General features: G+C 41.0%; 1 protein-coding gene across 4 annotated transcripts in view; it reads left to right on the top strand.

The window, feature by feature from the left end:
* Window positions 1-16818, top strand: part of LOC105492357 (ATP binding cassette subfamily A member 13) — a 454445-nt gene that overhangs the window by 414456 nt on the left and 23171 nt on the right. For all 4 annotated transcript variants that reach the window (XM_011759379.3, XM_024796198.2, XM_024796197.2 and 1 more), the window contains exon 54: window positions 7033-7125. In XM_011759379.3, coding sequence (XP_011757681.2) covers window positions 7033-7125 — 93 coding nt within the window. The remainder of the gene's footprint in view (window positions 1-7032; window positions 7126-16818) is intronic.

Consider the following 16818-nt stretch of genomic DNA (forward strand, 5'->3'; position numbering starts at 1 on the left):
GTTCATTTTTTCAAACTGGGTCCAATCCTGTTTATAAAATAGGTTTTTAAGGGCAGTATGCCTCAATTATAGGAGAGATTATTTTGGTAAATACTGAGATCAGAAAGCATGTGTAACTGTGTCATACAGTGATTGCATCCAGGCATTATTATCAGCCCTTGTTGAAGGAATACTCATGGCAGTGGTGATAACCGCTATCATAGCTACCATTAAATTATTCATTGTGACTAGTTGTCCCGCTTTCTTCAGGTTTTCTTCTGCCGTCTGAGACAGCTTCTTGATCTGTCCCCAGGTGGGTGGCTGTGTTCGACGGGTGTTGCTCCTGACAGTTGGGGTCCTCCTCAGCGTCAGTCTTGACGTGGTTGCAACCGGGGGGTAAACAGCTTCATTTTAGGAAAATGATTATCGAGAATACCCACAAAGTCAGCTAAATGGGTTTGCCAAGTAAGACTATTTATAAAGCTTGCTGTATTTGTGCCTTCGTGAGAGGGACAATAATTTTTCCAGGATCATATCCATGTAATTTAGCAATCCGAGTTCTCCCAATCCCTATCATAGTAGTGATTTGATCTAAATAAGGAGTTAGAGTCCGTGAATTAATATGTGGAAGAAAAAGCCACTCTACTAAGTCCTGTTCTTGGGCAATAACACCAGTAGGTGAATGCTGAGTTGAAAAAATTAGCAAATCTAGAGTTTCTCTGGATCTATTCTATTTATCCAAGCTTTATGGACTTGCTTCTCAATCAGCTATAACTCTGCCTCTGCCTCCTTTGCTAATTGCCAAGGGCTAGTGAGACTAGGAATTCCTCTAAGGATAGAAAACAAATTACTCATGGCATAGGTAGGAATGCCTAGAGCAGGTCTTATCCAATTAATATCCCCTAGTAATTTTTGAAAGTCATTTAATGTTCTTAATTTATCCCTAAGTGGTTACTTTCTGTGGCACAATGGTAGTGTCATTTACTAAGGTCCCCAAGAAGGAGTAAGGAGTAGTAGTCTGAATTTTGTCAGGAGCTGTAATTAAACCCGTGTGAGAAATCGAATTTTGCAAGTGATCATAACATTGGAGTAATATTTCTCGAGTGGGGGCAGCACAAAGTGTATCATCCGTATAGTGAATAATGTAACACTGTGAACATTTTTTACCAGTAGGTTCAATTGCTTGCCCCACATACGACTGGCAAATAGTTGAACTGTTTAACATGCCCTGTGACAACACTTTCCAATGATAATGTTTAGCAGGCTGCAGGTTGTTTACTGCAGGCCCTGTAAATGCAAACTGTTCACAGTCTTGCTCAGCTAAAGCGATAGTAAAGAAGCAGTCTTTTAAATCTATGACTATTAAAGGCCAGTTTTTTGGAATTATAGCAAGAGAAGACAATCCTGGCCGTAATTCTCCAATAAGTTGTATAACTGAATTGATGGCTCTTAAGTCAGTTAACATTCTCCATTTTCCTGATTTTTTCTTAATTACAAAAACTGGAGAATTCCAAAGGGAAAATGTTGGAGCTATGTGCCCATTTTCTAATTGTTCAGTAACTAATTTCTCTAAAGTCTCCAGTTTTTCTTTACTTAGCAGTCATTGTTCTATCCAAATTGGCTTATTTGTTAACCATTTTAAAGGTATAGGTTCTGGAGGCTTAACAATGGCCACCATAAAAAAATTTTTTTCTAATCTTTGGCAGGAACTTTGTTTTTCCGCTTGAAGCAGTTCTTTCAAACCTTGCAAATTTTTTTCTTTGAATAGTTATTTCACAGGTAGGATGTTTATCAGTAATTTGATTTACCCAATAAGTTGCTTTGCCTTGTTTATTTGTGCTTCCAAATCCTCCTGTTGGTTTAATTTCACTTTTTCCCATTCCCACATACAGCACAATCAGGAGCTGTGCTATGCGCTCTCCTGGCTCTGCTTTCCAGGGAACAGAAGTAGATACAACAATTTGAATTTCCCCGTTATAATCTGAATCAATGACTCCTGTATGTATTTGTACTCTTTTTAAACGTACACTAGACCTTCCTAAAAGTAATCCTATTGTCCCTGCTAGCAAGGGTCCACAGACTCCTGTTGGGCACTTTTGTGGGGGTTCCCAGGCAGAAGGCTCACAGCTTTTGTGCAGTATAAATCTACTGAGGCACTACTGACTGTGGCAGGGGACAGACATTGTACAGGGGTGAGGGAATGGCCTGAGCTGGAAATACTTCAGTTTAGAACGAGGCCCGGGACAGGCCCCTCATGGCGTTTCCTGAAATTGAATTTCCGTCTTTATCAAACTTAAGAGTGACACTCACTAGCCCAGTGTTTTCCTTTTTTACATTTTGGACATATTTCAGGCTCAACCGTTTTCTTTTTTCCCCCATCAGGTGACCTGACTCGCTGATTTCTTCTACATTCTTTTTTAGTGCGACCATGCTTCCCACAGTTAAAACAAGCGCCAGGAAATGGAGTATTTCCTTTATCCACTCTCAGTCCTGCCATTGCCTGTGCCAACGAAGTAGCTTTATGCAGATTACCTCCGATACCATCACAGGCCTTGATATAATCAACTAAATGTACTTTCCCTCTGATAAGTCACAGAGCAGCCTGGCAATCGGGATTAGCATTGTGGAAAGCTAATAATTGCAACACTATATCCTGAGCAGCCGAATCTGCAATCATCTTTTTAAGAGACTCCTGTAACTGAGCTATAAAATCAACGTACAGTTCTCTGGATCCCTGTTTTGCAACCCTAAAGAAAGGGTAATTTTCCCCACCTGAAGTGATTTTTTTCCTAAACACTAATGCACACTCCTCTAAGCTGTTCTATGGCATCATCCTGCATGACCAGTTGTGCATCTAAACCAGTCCAGCCACCAACCCCCAGAAGTTGGTCTGCAGTTATATTAATTTGAGGTTGGGCCTGGACATTGTGAGCAGCCTGAATGGAAACTTCATCTGCCCACCAAGTTTTAAATTGTAAGTTTTAAACTGAGCAGGAGTTAGACAAGCTCGAGTAAGAGCATCCCAGTCAGTAGGAACCATCCGACTGGAAAAGTAACATTCTTTAACAGTCCCATTACAAAAGGAGAACCTGGTCCATACTCATTTATAGCTTGTTTTAATTCTTTGAGTAATTTAAAAGGAAAAGGCTTAAATGTAGGTATAATATTTCCCTCTCGATCCCAGGGTGTATTCTAACAGGGAACTGCCAAGCCTCTAAATCACCTCTTGTCTAGCTTGCTGAATTCCTGCCTGAATAGAACTAAGAGCCATCACTCGAGGCGCTGCTGGAACAGTCACCGGGGCTACTACTTTTCACCCAGTGTCCTCCAGAAAAGAAAGATCTGGGGGGACATTTTCTTCAAAATAATAAGTAGTGGGTGCAGAAGGGTAGAGATGAACTTCTCCTTCCTTTGCTGCTTTAGCTTTAGCTGGCAAACAAACATGCTCTGTAACCTCTTCTGTTACTTTGCTATACTCTCCTTCCTCCTCGTCATCCGTGTGAAAAAGTTCCAAGGTGAAACGAACCAGACCCCAAACTTTCCCCATTGTTACCCTGATGCTTCCGAACTCCCCTTCTTACTCACCGCAGGGATTGCTTTAAGAGTACTCGGGTGTCCCCCAGCTAGTTTTCCGTTCCAGCCGTCGCTCCGGCGACCCTTCAACCTGGATTCGAGTCCCCACGAATAGACACCACTTGCCAAGACCAGCTCCATCAGGGAGACCTGAAACCAGCGGCGCTAGAGGAATTAAAGACACACACACAGAAATATAGAGGTGTGAAGTGGGAAACAAGGGGTCTCACAGCCTTCAGAGCTGAGAGCCCCAAACAGAGATTCACCCACATATTTATTAACAGCAAACCAGTCTTTAGCATTGTTTCTATAGATATTAAATTAACTAAAAGTATCCCTTATGGGAAACGAAGGGATGGGCAGAATTAAGTGCAGCAGGAACACGCCCTTAAGACACAGATCACTCATGCTTTTGTTTGTGGCGTAAGAATGCCTTTAAGCGGTTTTCTGCCCTGGGCGAGCCAGGTGTTCCTTGCCCTCATTCCCGTAAACCCACAACCTTCCAGCTTGGGTGTTAGGGCCATTATGGACATATCACACTGCTGCAGAGATTTTATTTATGGCCAGTTTTGGGGCCAGTTTATGGCCAGATTTTGGGGGGCTTGCTCCCAACACTACCTCTTTAATTAGAGTACCTACAGTGTGCCCGTAAGATGATTACTTTTAAATTGAAATTAAAGAAATAAGTGTTTGTACAGGAAAATATATAAGGCATATTTTGAAAATTTATGACATGTATTTCTTGGACTTCATGTTAAGCAACTATAACAAAGAGACCTCAACTTACAGTGGCCCAGACAAGACATATTTTTTCCTCTTGCTTAATTCATGTCAGTGGGCTGTGCATCATCAGGCCGACCAAGGCCTTGGGTTCTTTCTACCATGCCACCATTGCAATCATCATGGTTGATGTTGACTCATCAGCACCGTGTCTACATCCTAGCTCAAGGGAAGTGGAGAAAAACAAATCCAGGTCAAGTGGCTTGCTGTATTTCAAAATGACCCAGAAATTGTGCATCCATTGACCTGAGTTTGTTGCATGTCCACATCGAGGTCCATGGAAGGCTGAGAAATGTCTTTATCTGAATGCCCATTAACCCACCTAGAAGACTGCTTTATGACTGTACTCCAATAATATGAATAACACATACTTCCTGTAGAGTATTTGGATAATGCAAAATGGTAAAATAAGTAAGGAAAATCCATCATTAATTTCATTTTTGAGATATTGACAGTCATACTTTTTTGTGTGTTTTTCTTCCTAGGAAGTTTTTTAACATACTTGTGCAATTCTCTGAATACACATTGTCATTTTACCATTGCTGTATTATGAACCTTTCTCCATATGATTAATTGACTTTGGTGAACCTCATTTTAATAGCTAACACATGGATGAACTCTTACTTATATGAGTGATATATTGTCCTACTGTGAAATATTGACCTGTTTCCAGATGCTTACTATTATAAATAAGTTGTTACATGCATTTATATTTTCAGTGTTTTCTAGGTTAAGTTCTTAGGAAAGGAATTATTGCCAAATTGTGTTCAAAAAGTTATGCCAATTTTTACTCCCACCAGCAATATATGAGATGACATACTTAACATTACTGGGAAAATGGCCTTAACTTTCTGGGCATTTTTTTTTTATTTGAGAACTCATTGTTTTTGAAGTGACGATTGGAAATAAAAACCCCTCATTTTTCTCTACAATACACAAAAGCACACATGAACACTTTTCCAGCAAGAAAATAGCTTTAAAATCAATTGATTTAATGGTTTATATTTTATAATTTTTTGGTATGTTTATTACCCATGAGTAGTTCTTTGAATGGTCTCTACATGTTATTTACCCTTTTTTCTCTATTATATTTTTATTATTTTGTTATAAATAAAATTATGTTATATTATTTTGTTTTATTATTTGTTTTATTACGTTGTTTTATTATTTTGTTTAAATAATAATATAATAGTTATATCATTATTTTATTTTGTTTTGTTTATTGTTATATTTTTACTATAAAGAACTCATATATGAGTTCTTTATAGTAAGTATATCAACCTCTACCCAGTATGTCTATTGGAATTTTTTTCTTTTTTTTTTTTTTGAGACAGATACTGGTTCTTCTCACCCAGGCTGGAGTGCAGTAGCACAATCTCGGCTCACTGCAACCTCCACCTCCCGGGTTCAAGCAATTCTCCTGCCTCAGCCTCTTGAGTAGCTGCGATTACAGGTGCCCCCCACTACGCCCGGCTAAATTTTCGTACTTTTAGTAGAGATAGGATTTCACCATGTTGGCCAGGCTGGTCTCGAACTCCTGACCTCAGGTGATCCACCCACCTCGGCCTCCCAAAGTACTGGGATTACAGGCATGAGCCACCATGCCTGACTGGAATGTTTTAAATGCTAGTTTGCTGTGTTAAGACACAACGACTACAAATCCCTTAATAGCTTCTTCCATTGCTTTTCTGCTTAGAAAATATCTTCTCATATTCAAATCATTATGTATATAAGATAGTAACATCTTGTTTGTGGCTCTCTTATCTTGTTCTAATGACATCTGCCTTGTAATTCTTTAGTGTATTACCAAATTGCAATTGTTTTAGTTATATAGAAAATATTTACCTTTTCTGGAGCAAGTCTTCTTTCATGATTCCTCTTTCATTATTTTTCTTCCTTTCACTAAGTAATTTTAAAGATATACTTTATAATTATTTTAAAATTTTCTCATGGGAGTGATAAATGTAAAATTTTGATTAGATTTACTATATCTGTATTATAATATATTTTCATTATTATAATACTATAATTATAGATTACCAATTTTGTAACATATTTTGAATTGAAATGTCAAAATATAATTTCAATTATAGCTACACATTAAAATGTTATTTATGGTGTTATATTCTATATTATACACTATGTTAAAATAGAATTTATTTATATTTTACATATAATTAATTTACTTCTGTTTTATGTTTACACTTAAGGTAATATTTGATATTTACACTAACATATTAATAATGTTTTATATTGCACTAATTTTCATATTATAACAGTTTTTCCATTTTCAAAATATCCATTCTTTTCTTTTTTCCATGCCTCCTTCCATTGATTCCAGATTTCATTTGTGCCTATTAGTTAGGCTTTCTTGTTTTCCTAAAACATTCACATTGCTTTGTTAAGATTATTCTTACTTTGTATTTTTGTACTATTGCAAAATGCTTCTCTTCTATATATTTTATAGCTGATCTTCCTGGTATAAGAAAATATTGATTTTTTGTTAATTGTAAAATTGGCTGTCTAAATAAAACTTTATTGTTTTTAAAAGCTTTTTATTTGGTTAACATGAGGTTTCTGTATAAAAAATTAAGTAATGTGCCCTAATGGTGTCTTGTCTCCTTTCTGTTTTGAAAAGTTTGACTCGAGCCTCCCCTCTTCAGGAAATGGCTCATTTTTGTCTCTTTCCCTTCCTCGCAGCATGGAGGAATGTGAGGCTCTTTGCACAAGACTGGCCATAATGGTCAACGGCAGCTTCAAATGTCTTGGTTCTCCTCAGCACATCAAAAATAGGTGCGTTGAAGTTCTCCTTTTGCTTAAATCTTTACTATGAAATCAATAGCATGATGCAGGGTTATGACTGGAGATGCCTTAGAGGCAAGTATGTTCTGATTACCTGCTGGCATAAAACAGGAGATGAAGGCTCTGAGGGGATAAAATACTGTGGCTAGTTAGTCAAAGACAGAGCAACTCCCAAACACAGAGTCTAGCGGTCTCCCTGTAAGGGAGACATTTTATTTTTCTCTTCCCAGAAGGACATTGCTCCTTCATTGTAGTGACATTGGTAGGGGTGAGAATAAGATTGCAGAGTCAAGATGACCACAGGACACAAAATGTCCTCTTTACGCACAAAATGCCTTATGAAAAGGCTGTACTGTGATGTCCCTCATCTGCAGTGAATCAAAGTCTGAAAAAGACCATCAATGTATAAGGGTTAGAGAGGGTTGTTATGGTTGCTTTCCATTGGATTATGAAAGACTAAAGACTTCTTTCCTGTGCTCACTGATCCTTTCTATTTCTTCCTGGTTAATTCCCTTCATGTATTCTCTTCATTTCCTTTTTGGAATCTTAATGATTTTGTTATCAATTTGTGAGAGCATTGCTACATCCTGGTATAACATTAAAAAAAATTAAAGATGCCTAAATACTTGTTCAATTTCCTTTTAATTTGTTTAACCTGTCATTCTTACGTAGAATAATTTATTCATTTATGTTGATAAATCTCTTGTTTTCATTTATTCAGTGTTTTTAAGGTTAGGATTCTCAAGCAGAGATTTGGTAAATAGTCATATGTAAATTTTAAATACTTTTAATTTATGGAGAAAAAGCTAATGCTCAGGATTGAGATGACATAGTAGGGGGTGAGTGTCCATTTTTAGAGTTAGGCACTGCTGGAACGGTCAACCTCACAGCTGTTTGCTGCTTCAGGTCAACCACTGGTCAGATGCACCTACTAGAAACTATTCTCGGTATGTACACTGCCCATCTTTAATAGGTTTCATCAAAAAAAAATACTATTTCATGCTCTCCAACCTTTATGAATGCCTACATAAAGTTTTATAACCCATTCCTGATTGTTGGGTGATTTATGTCTGATTTATGTTTACAAAAGTTTGCTGCAAGAGCCAGCAGGATGAAGCACATGGGGATAGGTTTTCTCTAGCTGTTGCATTCTACATACTGGAAAATCTGTGCCTACTTCCGAGTTTTGCTTCCAATAATGTGGTATATGGGTTGAGCATGAACTGTTAGTGGATATGAACTGTAGGACTATATTAAACGAGAAATGGCTTGTGGGTTATTCACGGAAACATCAAACTTAATAAAATTTAAAAAATAATTTGTGGCCAGGTAAGGTGGCTCACACCTGTAATTCTAGCACTTTGGGAGGATAGAGTGGGAGGATCACTTGAGGCCCAGAGTTTGAGACCAGCCTGGGCAACATAGTGAGACCATTCCTACAAAACACTTTTAAAAAGTTAATTTTTAAAAATTATATCCAGGTGTGGTGGGGTGCATCTGTAGTGCTAGCTACTTAGGAGGTAGGAGGATCAGTTGTGTCCAAGAGGTCAAGGCCACAGTAAACCATGATTGTGCCACTATACTCCAGCCTGCATGACAGAGCAAGACCGTGTCTGAAAAAATAAAAAGTAAAATAAAATAACATAATTCGTAAAGTGCTTATTCTCCTATAACTATAAACCTATAATAAACATATGATGATGTGTGTTTCTATAATATTGAAATAAAGAATAAACGATTGATCATGACATAGATCGTAACAATAACTAGATTTTTCATAAACTTCGGCATCCATACCTAGGAGTCAGCAACATCAGAACCCATTTCTCTGATGTGGAGCTGCTGAGATGGATGAGAGAACTTTTAGTGGGGCTCCTTCCTCCTCCTCTCCATCCCTTTCTTTCCATGAGCATGAATTTTTAGGAACACGAATGAGGAAGAGTAGGGTCTGGGTGTGGGGAAAAGTTCTGAGGAGGTAACTCAGGAGAAGGTAAGTGTTTTGGAGAGAAAATTTTGGCAGAATTTGGGCAGGGATCTGAGTATCAGGATTTCCCCGTGGAGAGGCAGGAGGCTGGTGAGGAGGGTCCCTGGCTTGGGCTGGGAGACATCTGCCCAGAGGGAGAACAGAAGAAAGGAGCTACAGAAATCCCACAGTGGTGGGACCCAGAGGGCAGAGCTTGGGCCTCAGAGACCAGCTTCCCCGGGGATGGGCAGGTGCAACAAGAGCCTGCTGTGAAAGCCGAGTGAAGTGAAACCAGGGGAGCACGAGGGTTTAGCCACCTTTAGCTTCTGAATTGCAGTCCTGACTTTGACCTCATGAACAGTCAGGAAGCCTCAAACTTCAGTGTAGGTCTCAGCAAATTCGCCTGTGACAGGAAGCTGAGGCTTGCACCTGCTGTGGCAGTTCACTCGGACAAAGCAACCATCTTTCAGGGTGAAGGGGGGAAAGTGGAAAAGGAATGTCAGAATCAGAAAAATGAGGAGCCACAGAAATATAGAGGGAAGAATGTATGTGGCAAGTAGGGACAGATACATAAGAGGAAAAACAAAATGGAAAGTGAAGTGAAATTGCCCAAACCAAAGAACTCTCCCTACCTCACGCTCTGCCCCAGGCACAGCCCTCAGAGAAATGGGGCCTCAGATGAGAAACAGCTCTTCCATGGGACTTCAGGCCCCCCCTGAGCTCCCTGAGTTCATCCCACCTTCCTGGGTCTGGGGAGCAAGATTCATACACAAGAATCACTTCCTACCCTAATCTGCGGGTGGCACTGTGTTTCCTTCCCACGGTGTGTTGATTCAGTCGGCCCAGTACATCCCTGCCTGACTGTGCTGTTTGTCTTCCCTCCTGCTGTGCTCATTTGAGTTCCTTTCTTGGGTTCTCAGCGAAACCTTGGTACATGCACTTCACCATCAGAGAAGGGTTTCTGCAGAGGACACCAAATCCCATTCCCATGCTCCTAACAGAGCATTAACACCCCAGCATCCTGCTTCATGCCCGCACTCACCTCATCCTTAGCCCATTGTTTTGAAATATTGTGTATTAATAGAAAAATTGAAGTACCATAAGGCCAACAGATCAGGAGATGACTGCCTTTGAAAATATCACATATTACAGTTTCCAAGAATAGGGGCATGGGACACAGCGTCCCATGACGGAGCATCAGGTCAGCCAGGAGGCAGAGGGCAGCTGGAAGGAAACATGAGCAAGGGCTTTTATTGTGGTTTCTATTAGAAGGAATGGGTGAAATAGGACAAGCAGGTCTAAGATCTGCTAGTTTGAATAACTTCAGTGGGCCATGCAGCATAGGGGTTGTCCCTAGTTGGTAGTACCTGTCCCTGGGGTGACTGGGGAAGGGGGACTGTGGCTTAGCATGTGAGAGCCCCTTAGAGGAGGTGTTAGAGATCATGTGTGTTCTGGGTCAGCTGGTTTGTATTTGAAAAAATGAATTTATGCGCAAGTTGTTTACTATCTTTAGGAATTGCCTAGCTCTGGGAGGGGCAGTTCTTCCAGAATCAGCAAGTCCCCATATTTTCAAAGTATTAGAATACAGAAGATAATAAGCATGATTAATATACCCACTCCAGGACTCACCGAGGCTAAGTGGAGCCCTAAGTGCAGGGCCAATCACATTCTCCCTGCCTGGAGGAAGCCAGACTTGCCCACTTTGCAGAGGAAGGCAGAGAGCTCTGGCTTTGCCAGGGGTTCTGAAGCCCCCCTCCTCTGCCTTGCTACAGACTTTTGTTCTTCCTGGGAATCTTTTTAATAGCTTGTTTCAGAGTTATTATCTACATAGTGAATTTCCAAACACTTTGAGATTATAGAGTTGTATTAAAAGACAAGTTCCTTGGACCCCTGGTCTGTGGATAACCTAAAGCTCTGTGTGACTGGTCTGTAGCAATCATCCATGAAGAAGGGCCTCCGAGAAAAAAAATGCAATAGGCCACTATCTAGTGTGTATGTCTGCCCATTGATATCAAGTTGTTATGCTAACCGTGATGTTGCTTCTCATCTGAGTCGCAATTTAAGAAAAGTCAATCAATATTAGATCTTTTGCTGGTAAAATTGAGGCTGTTTGCTTTTGACATTTAATATTTCTTTAACAAATGTTTATTGAAACCCAGCACGGGGATGCAGAGGTAGGTCTGATGCAGTTTATGCCTGCTTTGGTGTTCACAAGTGCAGAGAGTGAGCCCTGCACACACCTGGTGACATCACAAGGCCTAACGGGGCAGGCAACATAGAAAAGGTATCAATTAGAGTGTTCCGTGAAAGGGCCGTATATGCCAAGTGGTCTCCAAACCCAGGAAAAGTCGAGAAACCAAAGAAGGAGGAAGACAAATCCAGTGTTTTGGTAAAGGGTGATTTCCTGGGGCACTTATGAATGGAAGTGTGGTCTTGGGAAGCAGCAAGATAGGTAGATCTCTGCAACATTACTCCCCAGACCCAGGGCTCTTGTATCATAGGGAAAGGACACCTAACCTAGAGAGACAATTGAAGACACCCCTCCAGAACAAGCAAGAGTGCTGCATGCATCATGGGCTATCATTTGTACAATAACATAAGGGTCGCCTTGATCTAAAGGCAGGAGCACATGTTCTTACAGGAAGGACAGGAAGTGAAGTAGGAATCAGGAGGCGTTCGCGAGACCAGGCTAACGAGAAGTTAGTGTGGCAGATTAGCATCCATGATGAGGTCACTTTTGTCTCCACATGGAGCCCTGTGGAGGAGGACGCCTTTTTTAGTTTGAAAAAATAGGGAAATATCTTAGACCTGGAGTTACAGGTAAAATTTGGTTAAAAGGGGATTTAATTCTAGATTGTATTTAGTAATAAAAACATCACTACAGAATCAGAATTCGAGAGCAAGTAAGAGGGACAGACATACCAGTCAAAGCAAAGTCTACATTTCAACATGAAAAGTAAAGGAAATCCTCAGGCTAAGTAAAAGCAAAATGACTATTTTAAATGTTCCTTGAGCAACCTTCGGCTTTGTGGTCTTAACTTCGTTTTTGCAGCTCGGCGTTGTTTCATTTTGGGTTGGATAATTCTTGGTTGTGGGAGGTTGTCCTGGGTATATAAGATGTTTAGCATCATCCGTGGCGTGTTCAGCACCCTCACCCCAATTGTGACAACTAAAAATGTCTCTGGACATTGGCAAATGTCTTTTGGGCAGCAAATTGTCCTGGTTGAGAGCCACCGTCTCAGCTGTTATTTTGTTCGATGTCCCCAGAGACATGGAACATACTGGGAAACCTAGTTACAGTAATAGTTAGACCAGATTCCAAAAACATTAGGCAGTCAACCCTGCCTTTCCTATGGCCCAATCTGAAACGTGTCCTGCTCAGTGGCTAAGAGGAAGCAGGTGTATGAAGTAGCAGTATGTCAGCAAATGGGCACAAGGATGGGTACAGGGCGTTGCACACAGGGCATTGTCTTCCCAGAGGCAAACCCTCTGGCCTGTGGAGTGACCTCATTTTGCAGAAGTCCAAGGTCCATGGGAAAGGAGCGCCTTCTTCTCCTTTCAGTCTCAGTACAGCCCCAGTATGAGATGTATGAAGTCATAGTGGAAAGCCCGAGGGCCTGAGAGGAACTGCAACTCTGCACGCCAAGGTCACTCAGGTGCTTTCTCATGTTCCTCCAAATACATCCCTATCCCACCTCAGTGTCTGTTCTTACTTGAACACCTTGCTTGGACCACTCTCCATCACCGATTACACAATACTCCCACCCATAGACACCCAGGATGATTCTTCCTTTTTCCTTGAGACTTCTCGGCTTTTTCAATGCTTGGCATTTTGTTCCCTTTGCTTGTGTTTTTGTCTTTACAGCAATAATCTTTTCCTCTTCTTTGGCATAAATTTGCCTCCTGCCTGCCAAAAGATCTGTTTGTAGAGTGTTTGATATCCACCATCTTACCTCGTTCCAATTCAGTGCTCTGTTCCTGGAGAGCACAGACCTTGTCTTTTATCAGTCCTACTCTTGCGATACGCTCACGCATCCATGCGATTTTGGAGACAAAATCTGAGGGCAAGGACAACCAGTCCAGTCCTGGAGGCTTTGGTGTCCGAAAACCCAGGGGTACCAAATAAATAGAATATGTGTGGTCCTGAAATGTTTAGGTTTTAGTTCACCAAGAGGTTTAATACTGCCAGATTCTACCTTCATTATTTACTAAATTGGTGTCCTATGCTCTTCTCAAGATCCAGATCTTCTTGTCATAGTTCCTTAAATTATCTTTCCGATACTCATAAGTGGTTAAACAATGCTTTTAACTTTAGATTGGTATTCCAATGTATTTATAAACTGCTGTATGTGTTCATAAGTTAAGTACTAACCAAATTAAAGTTTAAAGAATCATGTCTATGGTTTATCACTTCAACAAAAGAAGTCAACAGTGGATTTCTATTAGTGGGATTTAGCTAAAAGGATTTTCCTGACTCTAGTTTGGGACCTTGTCATGCTCTTCCTGGCTTCAGCCAACACCAACTGCCCCAATCCTGAGTCTGGTGCAGGTGGAAATATTTGTTCAAAATTGGTAACTGATTTCCCAGAAGGACAGACAGCATCTAGAGTGTAGAATTTCGGGGACCCAACCTCACAGGGAAAGGTGGATTCGCTCCCTTCATCATCATCTTGGCCTCATTCCAGCGCTTCCCTTCTTCTCTCCCACCCTTTTGACCCTCCGCCCTGTTTCAACTGGAGAAGTCATCAAGTCCCTCCCTGTCCCCTCTCCAGCCTGCAGGACTCTTTTTAAGCTTGCAAGGTTGTCACAGAGTGGTCCTCAGATGCATTCTTCTGCTGTCCTTCCTGTGGCATTACCAAAATACACCCTCAAAGGATTATTATTATTTGTTCTTTCTGCAGAAACTTCTCTCCCCTAATCCATTCTCTGCTTCTCAGTTTCTCTAGCCTAGACCCAGTTTACACCTGGGATACACCTGTGCCAGTTTCCTCCCAGAGCAGAAGGGGTTATAATGCTGCTGGATGTCCTCCCTTTGGGCTCAATAAACTCCTGGAAAATTCTCTCCCCGCCTTTTACTCCCTGGCTAAGGAAAATCTACCCCTTGTAAAATCTGTAGAGTATGTCCTAACGCGCAATCCTGGACCATCTCTTAGTGATAATATGTCCCCTTGTCTTGCATCACTATATTCCCTTCTTCTTGCCTTTCTAGCCTATAGATATTCCCCTTTCCTAATTGTCCTCATCCTCATCTTTTATCGCTTTTATCTTCACCATTTATTATAGTCTCTTATCTACTGCTCTGAGCAAGGTATATAGATTATCTAGCAATCTGGATAATAATATTGAGAACTAATTCTTATATAGTGCTTATTGTATGCCATCTCTAAGTGCTTTATACACATGAATCAATTTATTCCTCATGACAGTCCTACAAAGTAGCTGTTATTATTAGCCTTCATTTTATAGGCATAAAAAAGTAGTCATAGAAAGGTTGAGTGACTTTTCCAGGATTACCATCTAGTAAGCAGAGGGACTGAGATTTGAACGCCAGCATTCTGGTGCTACTTTGCTCTATGATGCATCATCTCATGATTGTCCACATTTGACAAATGAAAGAAGTGAGCCTCCTACCTGTGGTGGAACTGTCTTTCAGCTGCAGCCAGTCTGACTCCAAGCTTGCAGGCCTGGTCACCGTTTCCGCTCCCCTCCTGCTGGAGCACATCCCAGAACCGTAAACATGAATGTGCAAACTCTCACTCATCTTCAATGGCGTCTGCACCAGCCGCTCTCTCGATGACGTGTCTTTGGGCAAAATTTTAACATCTTTTCCATTCCTATTGAGACCTCATCACCCTACTCATTTAATAAATAATTTCTAATTTCCTGAGAGACACCTCTTGTCAGCTAGCTTTTTGATGGGCTCTCACAAAGTTTTTATTTCTTCATCATCCTTCTCTTTCTTTGTGTCTGTATCTGAGAAAGAAATCTGCTTCTTTATTAAGTGTTTTTCTTCTGTTTGATGATAACGTGATCAATTTCCCTTGGGATACCTTCTGTCAGTGGTTTTATTCTGCTTTATATCCTTGATCTTTTCACAGTCACGAGCAGTTAATAACAGAACATCAACCACATAGACTTAACCATATTCATCATTACTTGTAGTAAGAATCCAGAGGTAACTGATTATTGGCATTCCTTAAGAGGTCTTAGGCCTGAGAGTGTGGGTGTTCCCAAAGTGGCTGTTGTAGCTCCATCCAACATATCTATGTTCTAAGCAACAACTAAGAGAAGCAGAGAAAAGCAAAAAGAGTACATGCCAACTGTCTGTTCCCTCTTAAAGTAGCTTTCTGACAGAGTCCCACCCAGCAACTTGTACTTAGGTTTATTTGTCTAAGAAATGTTTGCTTTAGCTGGGTACTTTGCTACTTAAATGAGGTTGAGTTTCTGTTCCCAAGGAAGATAGGGATCATGGATGTGGAGTGGGAAGCCTGCAGCCTTACTTATTCACCTGACTGGATTCTTTTCCTCCATTGAGGGTGGGTCATTAGGTTGAGCAGTTGAGCTGAACAGACTCTTGGGCTTTCGATTTAAGATTGTTATATGCTATGAAAGAGCCCACTATGTAATAGAGATTCATGAGTTTATGTGTGAGCACATGATTTTGTGTGTGTGTGTGTGTGTGTGTGCGCGCGCGTGTGTGGCTCAGTTAACAGAGGAGAGCTGGAGTGGAGTGGCACTCACCTAATAGCCACGGGTGGCTAAAACTATCCTTTTGGCACTGAAGTTTTGTCCTAGGCAATTAGGGATGCATCCTCAAATCCCCTGCATGTCATAAGTTGAGTACATAATGGTGCCCTGGTAGTGAGCTGCCTTTGTACTTGCAGACACTGAGCATATTCGTAACTCACCTGGAGGGAACCATTAACAGCTGCATGCAGCACCTATTTGCTTTTCTCCTCCCTTGAACCTGATTGACATAGGAGGCTTAAGTCTGACTTGGTAAAAACGCTCCTCTCATGGAGAGGAAATAAAGTATGCTTCTGAAGCACAGAGTTTACAATTTGAAATACTCCAGGTCAATTTATGGTTTTGGGGTGAGGGAGGATAAAGGGTGTTTATTTCGTTGTTGTTGTTTTTGTTTTCTTGTTTTTTTTTTTTTAGACAGAGTTTTGCTCTTGTTGCCCAGGCTGGAGTACAAGTACAATGATGCAATCTCAGCTCACTACAACCTCTGTCTCTCGGGTTCAAGCAATTCTCCTGCCTTAACCTCCCAAGTAGCTGGGATTGCAGGCATGCGCCACTATGCCCAGCTAATTTTGTATTTTTAGTAGAGATAGGATTTCACCATGTTGGTCAGGCAGGTCTTGACCTCCTGACCTCAGGTTATCTGACCGCCTCGGTCTTCCAAAGTGCTGGGATTACCGGTGTGACTCAACGCACCGGCCTGTCTGTCTGTCTCCCTCCCTCCCTCCCTCCCTCCCTCCCTCCCTCCCTCCCTCCCTCCCTCCCTCCCTCCCTCCCTTCCTTCCTTCCTTCCTTCCTTCCTTCCTTCCTTCCTTCCTTCCTTCCTTCCTTCCTTCCTTCCTTCCTTCCTTCCTTCCTTCCTTCCTTCTTATATTTTATAAAGAAAACACAGCTTCAAATGATTTAAAGAAAATTGTTAAGATTATGAGAATTTACATTTCCTTGAGTTATCCACTGAAAACTTTGAGAACCAAGAA

The sequence above is a fragment of the Macaca nemestrina genome, chromosome 4, assembly GCF_043159975.1.
Source record: "Macaca nemestrina isolate mMacNem1 chromosome 4, mMacNem.hap1, whole genome shotgun sequence".
Classification (NCBI taxonomy): Eukaryota; Metazoa; Chordata; class Mammalia; order Primates; family Cercopithecidae; genus Macaca; species Macaca nemestrina.